This window comes from Apostichopus japonicus, chromosome 20, assembly GCF_037975245.1.
Source record: "Apostichopus japonicus isolate 1M-3 chromosome 20, ASM3797524v1, whole genome shotgun sequence".
Taxonomy (NCBI): Eukaryota; Metazoa; Echinodermata; class Holothuroidea; order Aspidochirotida; family Stichopodidae; genus Apostichopus; species Apostichopus japonicus.
The window spans coordinates 28,030,862-28,051,305 of NC_092580.1; the positions used below are offsets into that span (position 1 = coordinate 28,030,862).

The 20,444-nt window shown below is 36.5% G+C and overlaps 1 protein-coding gene across 3 annotated transcripts in view; it reads left to right on the plus strand.

The window, feature by feature from the left end:
- The window catches only part of LOC139961069 (uncharacterized), a 29,207-nt gene continuing 8,763 nt past the window's right edge, over positions 1-20,444 (plus strand). For 2 of the 3 annotated variants that reach the window (XM_071959920.1, XM_071959922.1), the window contains exons 1-18: positions 1-161; positions 2,971-3,148; positions 7,413-7,503; positions 8,491-8,702; positions 8,864-9,051; positions 9,641-9,813; positions 11,265-11,341; positions 12,133-12,423; positions 12,854-12,971; positions 13,442-13,551; positions 14,464-14,650; positions 15,677-16,090; positions 16,591-16,643; positions 16,852-16,878; positions 17,380-17,623; positions 18,083-18,256; positions 18,780-18,918; positions 19,946-20,145. In XM_071959920.1, the coding sequence (XP_071816021.1) occupies positions 3,078-3,148; positions 7,413-7,503; positions 8,491-8,702; positions 8,864-9,051; positions 9,641-9,813; positions 11,265-11,341; positions 12,133-12,423; positions 12,854-12,971; positions 13,442-13,551; positions 14,464-14,650; positions 15,677-16,090; positions 16,591-16,643; positions 16,852-16,878; positions 17,380-17,623; positions 18,083-18,256; positions 18,780-18,918; positions 19,946-20,145 (2,769 nt within the window). In that variant the 5' untranslated portion in view covers positions 1-161; positions 2,971-3,077. The remainder of the gene's footprint in view (positions 162-2,970; positions 3,149-7,412; positions 7,504-8,490; positions 8,703-8,863; positions 9,052-9,640; positions 9,814-11,264; positions 11,342-12,132; positions 12,424-12,853; positions 12,972-13,441; positions 13,552-14,463; positions 14,651-15,676; positions 16,091-16,590; positions 16,644-16,851; positions 16,879-17,379; positions 17,624-18,082; positions 18,257-18,779; positions 18,919-19,945; positions 20,146-20,444) is intronic. The other variant, XM_071959921.1, reaches the window with a different exon arrangement.

Consider the following 20,444-nt stretch of genomic DNA (forward strand, 5'->3'; position numbering starts at 1 on the left):
CTGACCAAGTTCCATTGCCGCCATGTTGAATTATTTTCGAATTCGGTACCCTCCCTACCTCAAATGATGGCATAAATTATACTCGAAATTGCGATCTTAAGCATTTTGTACCAACCTAGTTGTTATCTTTTTGCAAAGAATATTACTTTTCCCTGTTGAAGGTGAGTATTTGGAAATGATTTGAGTGTGGTCCGTGTAAGAATTTGAAGGATTCTTGTTTAAAAATTTGGGTAAATCAACCTACACATCAAGTATTCATGTGAACACTTCGTTAGGCAAACAACAACTAATTTGTTATGTGTGTAGGCCAATGCTATATGTATTACATGTTGCTTTTAAGAGCCATGATTAACGTTAGGCTATATTGCAATTTAAGTTCATTACGAGCTAAACATTGAAGACCGTATCATGGTTCTTGTTTATTCTAGTATCATTTTTCATGTTATACGAACAACAAAGTTTCAATTGAGATAAATCTGTTGCTCTTTCCTGCTGTAATTTTTCAAGCAGCAAAGGATGAAATCAGTGAACACCAGCACTTACTCGGCTAGGGCTAGCCCTAACTTAGTCTGTATAAATAAAATATTTGAAGACCTAATTTCGAGTTCACTTATTCCTTCTAAGCTGATTTACAGTATGAACAGGTGACCTAAACTTAAATGCATTACTTGTGATCACTCAAAGTTTCAGTTCAATTCATCTAAGCTGTGAGTTAAGGCTTTTTAGCCTGGCTTAACCTATTACCTAGGTTAGTTTCCCACATAACTAAGGCAAAGTAGGCCTATTCATGTTATTTTCATTTCTCCAAGTTCTATTATTTTGTGAGCCTGAAAACAAATTGGTAGGGTAGTTGTTGCAAACAACAAAGTGAATTGGCCTAGCCTAGATAGCCTAGGCGAAAGTAACTGGCCTTCCCTACATTACAGGCTACAGATCTAAGCATCACCTAAACGATTTATAGGCTCAAGGACATATTCCTGTAGTTGGCAGAAAATATCAAGCACTGTTCTTTCTGATTATAAAGAATAATTAATCTGAGAATGTATGATGGTAGGGAATTTGTAAAACTAGGCTAGGCCTAAAAGCCCATGAATTTAAACAAAGCATTTTAGGGCGAACTGATTGCTGCCATTAGCTTCCAGGGCTTTGTCTTGAAAAGTTAATTGGTCTAGTAATATAAATGGAAGTGTATTTCTTTTAGTGAAAATAGGTAGGCCACTTTGTATCAGAGCACTCATAATTCATGTCAACAGGCACACAGTTTAACAGGATTAAATTTTTTTATTCTAGTTGATAAATGGTTGGGGTCAATAGCGATCCCTTTTATAAGGTTTGGGATAGTAACTGGTCTGTTAGTTAGATGTCTGCTATAGGCATTGTTTCTCCCCGCTCACTTGGTGTGACGGATTCGTCAAAACTCCCCCACTTAATCTTTGCTGCAACATACTGACCAAAAGTCCACAGTTACTCAACTATAACTGTTGTTAGATCAGGTCTAATCCTATTAGCATTCTCTTCCTGTCCATTGACAAAGCAGCTCCTGCCCACAAATATGCTGTCAAGTGAGAATCTAAAACAAGTTAGCCAAAAATTAGGACAGCAAAAACGTTTCAATGGTTGGCTTTTTGTATAAAGTATAACCTACATCATACAGAAAATTTCCACATGGAATCAATCATAAAATATTTTACCATCTCTAGTGTGTGGTCTGACCACTGTTTACCTTTGTTAGGTTATGAAGCCTACCTTTCTTGGATATTACCTGCTTGTGATTTTCTTCTTGACTGAAACTTGTTACCAAATAGCAAATAATTGTGAAATGAGCATTTGATTTTTACCATATCAGCCACCAATAACTTTTGTGCCACCAATGCATGGATTTCAGGGAATATTTTAGTGTTCAAATTTTGTGCAGCAGGGTGGGAGGCTTTGAATGTCTTAGGAAGTACTAATTCCTGGGTTAAAACCTACTCATACACCTTTGGACTTGTATCGCAATGTGACCATATTGCATAGCATTGATGCCACACTGGATTGACAAAGGTGTTGCGACCAGTTCAAGGCCACAACTCATAGAGCCACGAATAATCAATTTCAGGCTTTTATAAATAATTCACACCTACTTTGGTCATAAGCAATGTTACAAATAGATTTGTTTGTAAATGGTAGATAGAAAAAATGGAAAATTTCTGAATTTCATTATGATTTGCATGATATCAACATAATCTTGCTGTGAAAATAATTATTTATTACTTGCTAATTTACATTTACTTGGTCATTATACCGTATTGGAATATGACTGTAATAGACTGTGTGATTCTTTGCTCTCTTTTTGTGTGAGCAGTACTGTGTGGGTTTGTAATAGGTCACATACTCAATGCAAGTACAGTAGCTGTTTTTAAGACTATAAATGAGATGTATGTATGCAGTTTTCATCTGATATTATTGAACCAGTTCGGAGTTGACAGCTTTTTGTTTCTAGGCTTATCAGTAATTTAAAGATTTGGCACACTAGTGGTTAGATGATAAGTTTCAAATAGGTATGGTGTATACTGTAATCACAACATGGCATTTGACTTTGATTGTATGTCGGCCAGTTGGATCATTGGAAGAAAGTCAGAGACTGAGTTTATTACTCCACCCCTGGGATAGTTTGGTTTTCCACAAAGGTGTCTTATAGCTTTGGCAACACCTAAATTTAATTGTCTTTTGAAAGTTAGCAATTGAAAATGATGATAATTTGATAGTTTGTGCACTTCTTTGATATTTAAGCATGTCAAGGCCACTGCAGAGTTTGCACATGTATCCATTCTTTACTACTACTACAAATTGCCATTTTGCTTAATGCAAAATAAATTTTGCAGTTACAGGTGATAAGTTTTGAAATAAACACAGGTACATTAGACATATCTAAAAGTTTATTTAGCTTTCTTTGTATGTTTTTTCTTTTATTCATTTTTGTGTGTGCAGAATTCAGGTGTGGACGATTTGTCTAGTCATGAGTGGCTTCGGGAGGAACCGCAAAGACGAAGAATCCACAGAGCCAGAACTTTTAATATATTGCATCATACCAGGCAATGAATAAATTATTTGCAGATGGAGTAATGGTGGTCACCTCACAGAAGCAAGCTATGGCAGCTGGATCTGAGTGAGTGGAATTCTTTGCTCTAGCATGTTTTTTGCCAGTACTGAGATGTGTGTATGTTAAAGAAATATGTGAACTGTGTAAAGATCCTTTAATTGCAATGTTTTATTTATGTGTTGGACCAATCATCTCCAAGCTTAACAAGCTGAAACAGCTTTTGTGTTGTGTGAACAATTTCACTTAGGGTATTTGCATACTTACTACAAAGAAGATGTTATTAATCTAACTGTAAAAGCTTCTTTTGATTTCCAAAACATTTCCTAGATGTCAATGCTGTGTATTGCAGTGTTTCATAGTCTGTCCACTCACACCAGACTACAAAAAGCTCATTATAAGTGATTGTGACCATTTAGTCTGATAATTTTGCTTTTTTTTTATACAGGGAATTTTTTTTTCTGGTTGTCCCTCTGGACAACCAGGTCTTACATTTTGCTTGTATGAACAGGAATTTTGGTTGCTGGAAAAATGTAGCAAAAGAACAAAGAATGACCAATGTACACTGTAGGAGTCTGAGAGATGTGTAGGTTTGGTGAATAGAACACCATGCTTTAGGCCAGTAAAGTTCTCATGGGGTGGATCTCAGGCCTACCAGTATTTCTGTATCATATCAGTATCTCCAAAGTGATTGAGGCTGATACCAATATATCTCTTCACCTATTTGGAGATATTAAGTTATAAAGCCATGTGAATTTCATGTAAACAATTACTCCTCTGCAGGGCAACCTCCAAAGCTGATTTTGATTTCACCAACAGAAATTTTGTTGTCAAAAGGATGACCAGACAACTTGTAAAAATTTGCCCTGTGATATCTAGGAATAAAGAAAAGGAGCAGTTGAGGAATGCACATAAGAGGGAGAAACCTGATGTACACTTTGTTACAGCATTAAAAAGTAGTCCTGTATATAACTTCACTGCTGCTTCTTCTGTCTAGCAAAAAAGTCCTAGTTTGTTGAAAATTCTTTGTATAAAATGATTTGCACATTTTAAGATATCAGAACATAGGATAAAAAAACTCACTTTCCCAGGGACCAATTTATTATGATAAAATTAATTTCCCTCATAACACTTTCAAATCAAAATAGCATTGACAAAATTATACCAGCTTTTTATATAACACACCAGTTGAACTGTCTAGTGAGCTAAAATGCAGTATATGGTAAAATTCCAAATTAATTACAACTTTAAAAAAAATGTCCACATCACTTCAATTCTGTACCTGTTCGGCAAGATAGATATTGTAAACATGCAGGTTGGGGTCTTACTTTGTTGTACTTTCACGATTCTTTCAGATAAAATAGTACCAGGAATAAAACAGATATACACCATAACAACAAATGATCCACACATTTGATTTAGTGCTAATTTATTTAGCTATTAACATTTTGTTTGCTTTGTTATTTATGTTTATATATTTTGTTTTTCTTTGAGACTCAGCCACATGGCTAGATGTCTTATTTCATTCTGGTTTTTCTCATCCCCTGATCCTACCTTCATGAAATATGTTATGAAATTTTATGACCCTACTTGAATTTCACACTTTTGAAGACGATATACAGATATATGTCATGCTTATGGTCTTCAATTCATTTTATTTTCAGTATTTTTCTATGCAACTTGATTATTGAACTAGTATGAAATGCTCCTGGGGCTCTTTGTACTTAACCAAATTGTGATAAATTCTTACAATACTGGACCTTAAAAGAACAGAATTTTCAAAATAGCAAGGCTCACATTAAGATTACTTAATGTGAGTGAGTGACTGCCAGAGTTACTGTATGACCAAGATGTACAGTATGTTGGCAGCTTGCCAACTGTGGCAACTGACTATTAGAGTGAAATATTACTGATCTCTGTGACCAGTTGACATTTTGCCAGTACTTGTGTTATTGTAACCTGCAGTATGAGGACAGTAGCAATGCGAGAACGTCCCTGTACAAAACATTGATTAAGAGGGTTCTTCAGATTCTGAGGAGTTCTTTTTTCATTCCTGCCAGAGGCAGAAGGAATCAATGCAATGGTGATGACGTGTGTAATTGATTTTACCAGTATTCTCAGTTAGCAGAAGATATGAAACTGCTTCATTGCCTGGTAATATGTAGCTTCAACTGAAGCAACTCATCTTGACCGTCAGGTTCTTGTTAAAATCCCCCCCCCCCCCTCCCCGAGAATATGAGTCACATCCAAAATGTCCATATAAATGGTTGATAGTAACCAATTTTTGATTCCTTACCGGAAGCAGAATGAATCTAGATGCGATGGTGATTGCATGTGTGTGTATGTGAGACTTGCTTGTAAGTTGTAAACACTGTAACTTAAAACGTTCATGGTGGATTAACTTTATACTTGGGATGTTGATGCTTCTTATTGAGTACAAGAATGCTATTTCAATTGGAAGAGGTCAATGGTCACATGAGGTCAACTTATTTCAAAGGCTGAAAGCCTTTTAAACATGATAAGTCCTACTGTAAATAAACGCTACAATTAATCTGTGAATTCTCCGATGCTGTGATTTTCTTTTGGTGAACATAGTTTGGTCAAATTCAGTTTAGTTTTGTGAAGGGGTTCTCTAGGTTTTCAACAAAACATACAGTCATCCAAGATATGAAATCTGCTTCGAAGAGTTAATAGTCTTGCTTTAAACACACTGGGGGGGGGGGGGGGGCCTTATCAGTTTTCACTCTCTGAGCTTCAAAGAGTCAACATGTTATCTCAAATGGTCTTAAAATTGGCCATTTTCTCTGTGATTTATACTAGATGACTTTTGTTTGGCAGTAGGTTGTGAAAATATTTCAGTGTCATTGTCATGTAACTCTTATTCATTAAAATAATCATTAAAAGGGATGGTTGGTTGTGAAGCTGATTTGCCAGCTCAAAATTGGTAAAAGAAATATCATTTAATTCATACATCTATGTGTCTATATTTCACATTGGAAGAATGTTCTTTCTGGATATTGAAACATTTTGGAATAAAATTTCTATACTGTAAAGTCCTTACCAGTGAATTTAAAAGCTTATGCCCACAACGGAGTGCTACACACAAAGAGCTGGAAATATCTGATCTTTTCTGGTTCTCACTTAATTCTCGGACAAATTTAACTCACTTGCTCTACATTAGTCAGATAGTTTATGGAATTTTGAGCCAATTGTATGACAAATGAATAACAAAGCCAACTGACTGTCTGGTTTATGAGATTTCCTAATGTTCCTTCCGTTTAACATTACATAAGGTGTATGCTGTGTGTACACTGTACAGTTCAGTGAGATTAAAATGGCACTGGCAGACATAAATGTTATCACAGTTAATTTACAGCAGTGACTCTATAATTATAATAATGTACATTTATAATATGCCGGTATCCCTCAAAAAAGACGCTCATGGCGCAGTGACACAAACAGTGCTACAGCAAAACAAAAAACAGTAATCATAGTACAAGACAAAAATGGATTGAAGACTAAGCAATGTTGCATTTTGTCTTGGTTCACAGAACTTAGTTGCACGATTCCATGATCTCTCCCGGATAGTTTTGACATATTTATATAATTTGAATTCCATTTTAAAGCATGTCGATCGACCTTTCATTATGCACAATAAAAAATAAATAAACATAATGTGTAACATAAATTTGTGTTTCCCATAAACTTTGTTTACCTAGGTTAACTTTTGTTCAACCTTGCTTACAGTTTGTACATATTTGTTGATTCCGTACCTATTTCGCACTTTCATATAACATCAACTAAATTTGGGACATAAAATGGTATCTTATTAGAGGATTGTACATAATAGGTTGACTATGTACAGTAGTTGTATGCTTTTTAGTCTCCCCCTCTTTATAGCTTTACTACTACTTTTTGTAGTACTGTAGATTGCCTCATGATGAATTCAGCTCACACCAGCTGTATTCAAATCAATGAGTCATTGAGACTGCAGTAGTATGGACTGTCTGGCGTGACTCTGCCTCTAATGCATGAACAGAGAAACATTCAAAATGCTTGATTAGGCTTGCATTCAGTTGAGCTGACTGATGATTCACTGATGTGAGGATAGGTTTCTGGTATTTGTCAGGGTTTTTACTTGGGTGTTCTCTAAAAGCCTACAGGAACTGTCTCTCAAACAAAAATAGAACAAATCAAAATTGCCAAAAGGTTGGAGAACCTTTGGACTTCAATACTGCATTTGTACCACAATTGGTATAATGTGATTGGTATAATAAGATTGATGGTTGAACACTGTATATTTTACATTAAATGTTGTCTATTCCATTTCTAGACTTGAAGACAGAGGAGGAGAAATTCAAATAGACCCGAAAAAAGATCACCAGAATGCTCAAACCTTGTCCTACTTTGGGCTACCTTATCAGGTTGGTATTTAGAAATGACTATAATTAGTTTCCAGAAAAAGGAAGCTCCTGCCTGTTGAGCTTTTGTAATCTCCCTGGTTGGATATTTCATTTGTCCACATTGCTAGATGGTTTGTTGATAGGTTGCTTACTATGTTGATTATTTGTGAAACATTAAGAAAACTAGTCCTTTCTGTAAATTAAGATTTAATGCTTCTTCTATAAGAGATAGATACTGTAAATTCAATATGCATTGCCTTAATGATTGTTTCAAATGAGGTATTCAGAAATTGTTTGATCCATGGATGTTTATAAGAGATCATTTGCATCAGTTCAACCTGTGAAGAGTGCAAGGATCATCGATATAGTGCTTCACTTGATAATGTATGATATTTCAAAGGATATTATTTCAAGTGAATTTACAGTACTTCATGCTCATAGAAGTTATATGCTTTGTCATATTCAAGTTCTTATTGGTCAGAGAGAAATGTACTCGGGGGCCGGGGCAATGGTTACAGTTATTTAAAAAGAGGCTAAATTCTCCAGAATTGGTTAATGTGATTAGACTAAACAGGGCCCCTTTGTAACTGGCTTGTCCATTGCCAGGTCATATGTTCAGAACTGTTATCGTACCACCTAAGTTAGTCATGATGTTGTGTATAAACACTGTGTATGGTAACAATTCCAAACATATGTACCGTACAGTAATGCATTGTCCTTTCTGATGTGGAAATCTCTGAATTTCATGGTTAGCGTAATATTTCCTGTTTTGATTTGTGTGTACTGTGTACTAAAACAGATAAGTTCTTCAGGTTCCTAATATTTTCCTTTAATGAAATTTATTTAACTGAAGTAACACAGTGCAAGGATGATGACATTTTATAGGCGGTGTAAAATCTCTAAGTCATGCACTTTCTGTTTTTTGTTCCATTGCAAATTGTTGCAACTGGTCATAATTTTTCCCAAAAGGTTTTGTTGTATGTGTTAAAATATTTGCTTAATTGACAGGATCATAATTATGGAGCACCCCCTCCACCCACTCCCCCTCAGTCTCCACCACATTGTCCTGTTGTAGAACCAGAGGTTGAAGTAGAAACAGGGAAACCTCAGGAGGAACCCAAAAAGGAAGTTGAAACATCTGAAGAAGAGAGGGAAGAAGAAGAAGACGATGATGAAGGAGATGACTCAACCAAAGATGAAGGGATAACGAGATGCATTTGGTAATTAACGACATGTCATTACGTAATTTGAGTGATTTGCTGTATTTTGATGGATCCAAAACATGTATAAGAGCTCTGGAAAATAACCTGTTAAGCTGAATCTTCACATATGGGAACTGAGCAACGTTTTCAATGTATCGTTTCTTTCTTTCTATCAACAGTGACTTTGAACATGACGATGGATATATGATCTGTTGTGATAAGTGCCTTGTCTGGCAACACGTTGAATGTATGGGACTTGATAGGTCAAATATTCCGGACAACTACTTCTGTGAGAAATGTGAACCTCGTGCGGTAAATGTTGAGAATGCTAAGTCATTGCAGGGCAAGAAGAAGAAACACCTTGAAGGTGAGTCAGAAAAAAACTTTCTCTTCCTGAGTAGTTTTAAAGATACTGCTCTCTTTCAAAGGTTGGGATCTAATCTATTTAAAACAAACGTTATCTCATATGAATTGTTTGAAGATTTATTTCGCTCCTTATTTAGTTCCTTGGTTTCGTATGTAGTTCAGTCCTCACTTACCTATCCCCTCACAACAACTGAACACTAGCTCTATCATGTCTAGAGTGACGTGCAGTAGTAACCTTTGACACTGACCTCCACTGTTGACCAGTAACCCGGTTCATCTGGCCTACATTAGACCCCAGAGGTTGGTTTCATTGTTTTGATATGTGGTGTCATAATTATGCCAAGAGTTTAAATAGTTACTCTAATGTTCATGTTTTCAGAGTGAATTAAGTCTGTAATGTTGTTTTTGACAGTAGAAGTTAAAACTGATATGTTTCTACAACCAATGGAAACGGCATCCGTATTACTGAAAATTGCATAAATCTTTTGTGCATATGCCAGATATAGTGTTTAGGAAACGAGAGCTGTAATGTGGTGATGTCCTGAAAAAGCGAACAAAAAAGATAACATGTCTTTGTCTTTGTCTTACAGAGCTGCAGAACAGGGAGCCAACTACAGACAAACTTGGCAAAGGTCAGGATTCACCTGGGTCTCTAAAATTGAAGAAGAAAGTCAAAAAGAAGAAGAAAAAGAAGGAGAAAGAGAAAGATCGGGACAAAGACGATGATAGCAAAACAGATCGAAAGAAAGAGAAGAAGAAAAAGGTACCTCTCTCAAGTCTTTCTTTCTTTCCGATTTTGTGATTTGATGTATTTTGTGTTCTGATGAGGGCTTACATCAGGAGATTTATGGCATAGGCGTTTAAACCTGACCATTGCGAAACAAAGAATGTTGCAAGAGACCGAGAAGGAGATGTATTGTACCGCCTGTGATGTAAATATTCACTTCCTGTTGCATGGAGTAATACTCTCTTCCATTTCCTGTGTCTCTGCTTCCTATATCAACGATACTTTTCCTGTTATGGTTCCAGCCATGGTTGATAACTTAGTGCCGGTGTAGAGTAACTTATAACGTTAAACAAGATCAGTTCTTCAAGCAAATCCCCGGCATGGTTGCTTTTGCTTGGGTCACACTGTATTCTATTCAAAGAGGAAGTTGTTACACACAGCTAATGGTTGTGTTAGTGTGCAATTTCTGTAAAAATGCAAGAGAGCTTAAAATAGATATCCCCATTGAATATTTAAATAAGTTAGAATTGAAGGCCGTTCGTTCACAGGCAGTGACTGCTGGAGATATGTTTATATGTGTACCCTACGATATCATTGATCCTGAGTAGGCAGTTCTATCATTAGCTTTGAATTACATGCGCACATCATCAAAAATGCCGTATAAAATCTTTCACAACTGTATGTGATGACAGATCTTGTAGTGCAGAAACATTTAGCTTGTTTAGCGTTTAATATAGCTTTATTCAGAGACACCTTGTAGACTAAAAGACTTAAATTTGTCTTCTTGAAGTTGTCTTGTAGAGAATATTATTAGAGAATTGGACATGTTTTCTTTTTTTTTCTTTTCTTTTTTTGCCATACCTATTTTGATAGTTCACTTTAACAGGGAACAAATAATGTTCATTTGTTTTTTTTACAAGTTTCTCCACTCTACTGTATATGTGTGTGGCCATTCAGTTATATAATACTCTTAAGTTTTATAGGACAATAGATGTTACTCACAAAACAAATCAATCACTCTTAAGTAAATAGTGAGTCAGTGTCTTCCCATAGAGCTCTGTATTTATATGTTATCAAGAAGGCTTACAGCTTATACTTAGCTTTTACTGCAATTTGTATAAACTTGGAAAATGTTAAAGTGCTTGAATACATGCCTTGATAGTTGAGTCTGTCTGTTACTGTAAGTGCCAATATCACTTGTATATGTATTTCCATGCATGATTTTGTAAGGGTTGTCTGGTGATCTTTGAGAACTAAGTTTCTAGTCAAGGGAAGCAAACTAAAACCTTTAGTTAGTCTGCCTACTTCTAGTAAAAGACTCAACCATGTCATCATTACCTTGGTATATGTACAACTTTAAATTTGGAGATCATTTGCCTAATGGACAACCAGGAATTTCTTTCATTGTCTTTGGTCATAGTTGTTTTCCAGGTTAGCGGTTGCTTTGTATGAATATTAATGGCTTATCTTATATCGTTGTCTTTCAGAAGAAGGACCGTGAGAGAATAGACTCTAACAGTATTGATAACCAGTCAGACGACAATCTCAGAACGGAAGGTGTTTCGTAAGTCTATGTTCCATTCTTTTATCGACATGGATCTATTCATGAGTGCTTGCCACATCTCTTTGACAGCCTAGTTGATCGTAGTTCATTTTGCTTTCACCTCTAAAGAAATTGTGTCAAGTGTTTGTCTGCAGTATTATGTAAGGGTACTCATGATCAGTTAATTGTTTAATCACAGCAACAGAGTTTCTTTTATGGTTACATTTTGGGTTCTTCAAATTGGTCATGAGTTAGTTGTTAGGGAATGTATCTTTGTTTACTTAGTTATAGTCAAGACATCATCTGTGATTCTATTACCATTTAAGAAACAAGTAGGCTTGGTCAAAGCTCTTTGGAACAATATCTCAATTAGTTAAAATATTTAGTTGAAAAGAGTGATTACTGAATAGGATCTTCCTTTTTGTGTAATTCCACGATGCTCTTTTGGAGGCCCAGAAGAAACTTACAAGGAGACAGGAGGGGGTCCTTCAAGTAACAATTCAGCCAGAATTCTAACCACAGATCAATTTGTATTTAATAGAAGAATACGTTTTGTTTTTATTAAATGAACTGTGCAGCTCCTTGCTATTGTTTAGGCAAATTAGACACAAGAAAATTGACATGGTAAGGTTTGAAAGAACCGAAACAATTTGCAGAATTGTTTGGCAAACTTTACAACTTTGTAAAAGAAAATGTGTATGATGACATTTGTGTATGATGAAATTTTGCATTAAAACGTTTAAATGAAAGGCAATTTCTCCCATTTGTTTGATTATTAGTTGCTGACATTTTTTGGCATTTCTATTTCTCAGCAACGAAAAGGAGGAGGAGCTGAGAGAGGCTTCGCTCATCCAGTGCACGCCAGAGGTGGAGAAGATGATGGAAGAGTACAGGAAAAACCCAGAGATGTTTCTAGCTGGTGCTGCTACTTACCACGGCTCTACTGAAGATATGAAGAGAACCAAAGTTTGTATTGGACAGGTCAGCAAAGGTGAGGTCAATGGAGTAGTGACTTTGGAGCAGATACCAGCCAATCAACCAATCATGCAATTATCAGGAACTCTATCTCTCAAGGATAATAAACGGAAAAACCATTCAAAACAGTAAGTATCGAAAAAAGGCCATTAAGTATTATCAAATTTCTGTCAGAGGATATTACATTCCTGTATGTTTTTTCACTACTTGAGAATTTTATTTTGGGTCCTGTATTGCAATGCTTTGTTTCTCCCCTTCCCCATACCATTGTCATGGAATAAAATCATCAAATATTTTTTCATTCACAGTTGCAAGAAATTTGTTTTTACAAACCGCATTGAGACTTGATTCTCTGTATCGTTTACTAAAGGAGTAAGCTTTTTGTCCAATTAATCATATAACCTTGGGAAACAAGTGCTGCAATTCAAAATAAGGCGGGGGGGGGGGGATTCGGGGATGGTGACATCCGTAAACAGAAAAGCAACATGATGATATAAAGCCACTAATTTTCCTTGTAGAAAATGGCATAATTTCACTTGCAACTTTTTTTTCTTTCAGACTGGAGTCATTCATGTTTGTGTACTCTAGTTTCTGCAATACTGAGATGATCCTGAATGCCGGCAGTCATGATAATATTGCTCGTTTCACAAGAAAGTCCTGCTGTCCAAATGCAGAGGTGATTATACCAAACAAAGCCTTGTTTTACCAACATGTGCTTAAATGATAACTTCTTAGAAATGTTGATATGTTAAAGACCATTAAAGCAACCAGTGGAGGACGTTACATTGTTAGGAAAAATTTTGTTTTGGGAACTGGTTTGTCTTTTTAACACAGAGGATCACCAGTCAGAATGTCTCGATTACACACAGTAATGCACAGACTATTAGGTGAGTTGTTGAGAAGCAACTAAAAATCCAATAAAGGAACATGCTGAACAGGAAATGATACAGAAAGTACCTTGCTTTATTACTTATGAATTTCTCTCAAGTATGCAGTTCATAGAATGGCATTGTTCCTAACGGTACAGAGATGTGCTGTCGTATTGAAGTTTGCATCAGACTACTTAGAGCTTTCCACAGTTAAACCCTTTTCTTTGCTTTCTTCTCTTCTAAATGCTCTTTCTTCTTTCTGTTTCACCACATGCAGATTCGACACATGATTTTCGATGGGGAAATTCATCTCTACTTGTTTGCACTGAAAGACATCGGCAGTAACTCAGAAGTGACACTCGGACTAGATTTTGATGTTAATGTGGGGTAAGTCAAGTCAGTGGTCTGTGTCTGTGTCTCTGACTTTGTTTCAGAGGATTTGGATAATTTTGTCCAACTTTAAGAGAACCTTGAAGTTCAGGTGTAGTTTAAAAAATAGAAGCACTCTTTAGGGTACAGTTAATATATTAAGTTCCTAAAGAGAGCAGTTATTTCCCAAGTTAGACTGATCCTTGGAAGTAATCCAGTCTGGCCTTTGTTTTTCAAAGACGAAAAAAGCTCAACACTGGACAGTGATGCCAGTACAGAAATATTAAGGAAACTTTAAAAGATTTCACTTCCTTAGTGGCACTATGAGAACACTGTTATGAACTCATAATTAAATAATATAAGACACTGAACCGACCCATGTGTCTGCTTTGGTAAGATAAAAGAAATTCAGGCTTGATAACATCATCAGTTCTCAAATTTAGCAATGAGTTTAGTCAGGTGGGACTTTGGTTGTTAAGTAATTGTTTCCTGCAAATGCAACATCTCCCTTAGCAAAAGTAGATTCATGAAGAGATATCTTACAAGATGGATTTGACTTCCAGCATATCTATATTTTCCAGTTGTTAAGTACAGTGATCGCTGATCAGTGTGGACTGTGCATGATTGAGCATGGTAGTATAGCGTCTGCTTAGTCATGAATATGCAATATTGCGTCTGCCCAGTCATGAATATGCAATATTAAGTTTAGATATAATTCATTGCCCCTAATGGATCTTTATGTTGTATCATGGATCTATAATAGATAGAGATACACGATAAATAAAAAATTCAATACATTTTACATCACTATATACGTACATATATATTTGCCTCTGTAAGTAGATCTGTATGGTACTTGTTGAATCTGTAATGCATATAAAACATGTATCTAGATTTATTTTCCTCTTAACGATCTTATTCTGTCTCTAGTCCACACCCTGTGAAATGTGCATGTGGGAAGAAAAGTTGTCCTGTGAAGAAATTCTGGCACAAGCAGAAGACTAATGGCATCAAGAACACCAATAGCAATGGTAACATTGAGGCCAAGTTGGGCAGTCCTACAAAGAAAGTCATGTCTCCCTTGAAACTTACTTTGAACAAACAAGTTTCTCAAGAGGTGAGTCCCAAATTTAACATTACTGGAAGATACCTAGACCTTGTGTTAGTCTTACTTTTGTGTTCTGTTTTGCAAAGTTCATCCCGACTATTTTATGTGTTATTCCCTCATTGTTCAAAAGGAAGGCATTTTGAATATCAAAGTTGCTCTTTTCGTAGATTTTTCATTCCTTGTCGGAGGCAAAAGGAATCTTTGCGATGGTGATGGTGTGTGTATGTATGTGACGCTTGATTACGGTAACTCAAAAGTTAATGGTGGATTAACTACATACTTGGTATGTAGATCCGTCTTATTGAGTACAATAAGCCTATTGTTTTCTGTGAAGTTCAATGGTCATTTGGGGTCAACAGAGGTCAAAGTCTGAAAACTTTGTGAACATGATAACTCAAAAAGTCTATCTTTGTTGAATTTCATACGTGGTATGCAGATTCAGCATGGTGAGTTCAAGAACCCTATTGAAATTGGTGGAGGTCAAAGGTCATTTGCGGTCAACATTAAAGTGAACCTCAAATGGGCCAAAAATGGCTGATGGGGTCAACAGATTATCTCAAATGGTGGAAAACTTGGCCATTATCTCAATAATATTTCACGGTGTATAAATAATGTCATGTAGCGCTCAACGACTATTAAAGGGATTTGCAAGCTCAAAATTGGTAAAATGTTTCTATATTTCACATAGGGGGACTGTTCTTTCTGGATATTGGAACACTTTGGTTTAAATTCTATACTGTAAATCTTTTTTGAGTGAATGACATGGTTGATGCCCACGAGGAACTGCTACAAATGTTTTCTGGTTCTCACTTAATTCTTGGACAGATTTAACTCACTTGCTCTACATTAGTCAGACAGTTATTTTGAATTTTGAGCAAATTGTATGGCAAGGAACCACAGAGCCAATTGGCTTTCTGGTTTAATCTGTTTACCTGTTAAAGATTTTGCTGTTACTTTGTGACCTTACCCTCAGTCAATAAATCCGCTTTTTCTATGTGACTACCAACTATTGTCACGTTCTGTGTTATTTTCTAGTCACTGACGCAAGAGGAAGAGTTAGCTATATCTAAGCAAGCTGAGATTCGATCCAAGTCGGAACCTGTCACGCCTAGAGGGAAAGGAGACGAGACAGAACATGCAATCGGCTCCAAGCCAGTCCACAAAATGACCAGGGAAGAACGTAAAATGGACGCCATCATGAAAGCCTTTGAGAGGCTGGAAAAGTCGCAGCAGAGGAGACAGCAGACCCTGGAGAGATTAGCCCAGACCAAGGACGGCAAAGAGAGGAGAACTTCGGGAGATTCCGAAAAGGACCAGCAGACAGTCAAAGAGGGGGAGGAGATGGAGGTGGAGAGTACCGCAGAGAAGAGTGAGGATAACGACAAGCCAATCGAAGAGGAAGAGAAAGAAGATGAGATGAACGAAGTCAACGTTACTGAGCAGGAAGAGGTAATAATTTAATCTGTTCACTTTGAATTTGCCCTCTTGGAATCATTTCTCATAGTGTACCATGTGTAAGGTCTTGCCAGTCACCATCAAAGAAAGACGTTCAGTTGCGTCGTCGTTTCATCCACGTCTATTCCTTTGCAGACGTGGTACTCAGCTTACCTAACTGATGGTCCTGTAGATCCCAAATGCTAACAAAAGTTTCAGAACTACAATTTAAAATATGTTTTAGCTTGGCCTTTGAATGTAATCTCAATATAAATATTCGCTGCAACATGCCAGTACCTGAATGTATTAGTTATGTGCTAATTGTCTGGCTTGGCTTGCCAAAATGCGGGCATTTTGTGATTGAAAGCCGACAGTTAATGTTCACTAGACTGGAAAGATTATTGAGCTGTTAAGATTACCTTGTTGTGAGCAGTTTACATTTGTTTGATATTCTCCCTCTGATTATTCAGTCATTTGCTTGTGATAACTGTTTTTTGTTTGTTTTGCCCACATAGATTCAAGAGTTGATACCACAGGTAGACAACAAACCAAAACCCAGACCTCCAAGGTAAGTAGACATAGTTTGTAAAGATTGTTATTGCTAATGTTTTTTTTTATTTATGTAACTAAATTTTCAGAACATGAAACAACATAGATTATTTCTCATCTTGGCCAGGAGCAAAGAATACATTGCATTTTCTTTCTATAAACTAAGTAAAGCTTTATCATTTATTGCAAATAGCTAACAGTTGCCTCCCTTTTTGATTCCTTAATAGGAAGAAGAAGAAAGGCGCCTCCAGAAAGTAAGTTGGAGTTTTGTTTTGGTTTCATTAAGGCCATCGTTGGCTGATAGACATACTGTAGCTGTATTATTAAACATTGTCATTCACATCAAAGCAAACAACATATTTGAAGTCAGCTGGGTAGTAACATATCCCTCTACTGGTATGTCATCTTGTGCACTACTTGTTGTAAGTTAGCAAGGATGAATTATGCTGGGCAATGTTAAATGGGTGTTTGGTTCTGATACTTCTGGTATAAAGTGAAAAATGAAAGTCCTCGTACTTGTGTTCTTCTCATTGATGGATGTGCATGATATTTCAGGAACTAATGACATAGCGCCTATCAGACATTGTAATGAGATGCAGTAACAGTTAGAAAACCATCTATGTAATCTACATTTAAGGATAATTCAGGCTTATTTGTTCTGTTGTTCTTGATTTACATAAACGTGTCAGCACTCTCAGTTTGGTAAATAATCGATTCAACCTTTGCTATACGTAAGTTTTTATCATTGTCTGCAGACGGAGTCGTAACAGCAGTGGAGCTTCCAGTGTCTCGATTGAAGTGTCATCTGCAGACGATGAATCCAACAATGCTACTAGCTCATCTAGCCAATCCCCTTGCCCTGCTGCTATCAGTGTTTCTTCCTCTACTTTACTCTCGGTTCAGACCAACTTCAACCAAAAAGAGGCCAGCAAAGAGGCAGTGTCGTTGGCCTCACCGGCAGCCAACAGTAAACACTTCAAGTTTCCAAAAACGAAGCGGGTAAGAGAGTGTGTGAACTTCAGCAGTGAAAATCTTCTCTTCAAACAGAGATAGCTTGTATAGTTCTGGTTATGGAGGAACTGATGTGTCAGTCAGATTATCCCCCTCTCCACAAAGAGCAATTTAATGTGAAAATTTGAAATATTTAACAAATCTAAAGGATGTGATAGTCGTCCAGTTATTTACTCTGAAAGAAAGGGTAAATTGGTTTTCAAGTTAAGCAGTTAAAGTTTTAAACAAAAGAGTTTTAAATTGAGTGTATGCTTGAATGAATAAGCAACATCTTAATAGGACACTGTACTGTCAAATACTGAGGACTCGGCCAATGTGAATGGATGGTGCATTAGAACTCCTTGATCAATCACAATGGTTTTAAGATCATGTTTTGTCATTTCCACTGAAAACGAGATATTTAACCTGGTTCTAATCCTCAGTGACCTTTCTTTGTATTCCTTTTAGTTCTTCATGAATGAATGGTTGAATGAGAAAGCTCAGGAAGCATCGGCAGACAGTCCTCTAACTGTCAAAACAGAGAATTTTGAGCCTGTGGCGCCAACTCTAAATTCACCAAACGCAGCTTCAGTGAGGGACAGGACTTGTTCCCTAGATGTCAGCTTTGGGTCAGCAAAGAAGGTATTTAATTTTAAAACAATGGATTACTAACATCAGACTAGGGTTGGTGCATTTCATAGACCCTACAAGTTAGCTGCTGTCATTTACATATGGCATGGGTCAAACTTGGTTGTCAGGCAGTTGTGTTAAACATGTCCGTGATATGCTCCGCCAAGAGATTCCTTGCAGTATTTGTTCGAGTTGTAAACTTGTGATATGTAAGGAATGCATTTTACTGTTTATGCATATATGCATAAAACAGTTCAGTAGTAACAGGAAGCAGCCCAGTGGAGTTTTGCAATAAAATTATCTTTGTATGAAATAAAACTGATTTTGATTGCAGAAATGCTTGCAATGTGCTTGATAAGTTGTCAAGCTCTTTTTAGACTTTGAGATAATAGAGAAAGTTCCTTTTGTTATCCTTTGGGGTGAACAACTATTCCATAACTATCTTTAAAACTATCTATTCGCATCCAAATATTTTAATAGCCATTGAGCTGTGTCTGTTTTCACACGATGTCCTGTTTTCCTTGTGTTGTTACAGCGGTGGCTACGTCAGGCCATGCAAGAGACCAGTCATACTGGTGGCAGCAGTGGGAGTAATTCTCCAGTGTGTAATGGTGGAGGAGGTGCTAGCCCAGTCACACCCAGTCCAGCTGTCTCTCCTAATAGCAACAGTATGGGTATGTCAAGACATAATGCTTACTGATTAACATGTATAATCTCAACTCTTTTATTTACTCTATTAAACTTTTGTTAGCTAAGTAACCTTATTCCTATATTAATATTTTTATATTTATATTAGACAATAGATTGAAGCATTGGTACAACTTTCAGTTTGATACATATGGATAGGATGCTTAATACCCCGAGAATTTGAGTCGCATCCGAATTGTCCATATATATGGTTGAGAGTGACTAATTTTTGATTCCTTACCAAAAGCAGAAGGAATTTATGCGATCGTGATTGCATGTGTGTGTATGTGACACTCCCTTGTAAACACCTTAAATCAAAAAGTTTGTGGTAGATTAACTTCATACTTGGTGTGAGGATCCGTCTTATTGAGTTCAGGATCTCTGTTCTTTTCTGTGAAGTTCACTGGTCATTTGGGGTCAACAGAAAAAGTCTGAAAACTCTGTAAGCACAATAACTTAAAAAGTTTATCTTTACTGAACTTTATACATGGCATGTATATCCATCTTGGTGAGTACATGAACCCCATTGAAATTGGTGTAGGTCAAAGGTCATTTGTGGTCAACATAAGTCAACATCTGTAAAATCATGTAAACATAATAACTCAAAAAAGTACTTATTTGTGGAACTTCATACTTAGTATGTAGAACCAGCTTAGTGAGTGCAAGAACCCTATCGAAATTGGTAAATGTCACATGAGATCAACATGTGTCAAAGTATTATTCCTTTGCAAACATGTTTAACTACAAAATTAATGCTACAATAAATATGTGAGTTGTACCATGCTATGATTGCTTTTGGTGAACAGAGTTTGGTCAATTTTCAGTTCAGTTTAGTGAATGGGCCCAATATAAAAAAAATCTCAAGTGATCTTCAACTATTGTTCAACCAATTGCCTTTCTGGGTTTTTTTGTGTCAATGACTAGGAAGATGCTATGTATTGTTCAAACCCAATAGTATACCCAGTGCAGGATCATATTTTATACATCATTTATGACCCAATTTATGTTTTTCAGATTTTATGACACCTTTGAAGAAGAGAATGTTGAGGCACTCTCTAGCAGAGGAAAGGCCATCACAGTATTTATTGCCCAAGCCGGAAGGTACTTCGTTGTTTGATAGCTCTGTGAATTTGACTCAACCTGTGGCGATGGAACAGCCTCTGTTGGAGGTGAAGGAAGAAGAAGAAGAAAGGGGAGATGATATAAATGAAGAGGTATCGACAAATCCAAATCTTCTCCTTTGGTTTTATTCCTTTTTTACCATCCATTCTTTGTCACTACTAGTTCGTTTCTCTTCTCAAAGGAGGATATTATATTTGACAAAATGGTGCTTCTACCCAAATGCCAGTCTGAATTGTCAATAAGCAGTGAAAAGCTGATACAATAGACAATTCTGGTCGGCTGAATGGAGAAAGAGTACCCAAAATTATCATTGATAAAGAGCGAAATCGGCCAAAGATTGAAAGTGGCTGATGGAATTTATTGGCCACGAAAAAATTTGAAAACAAATTTT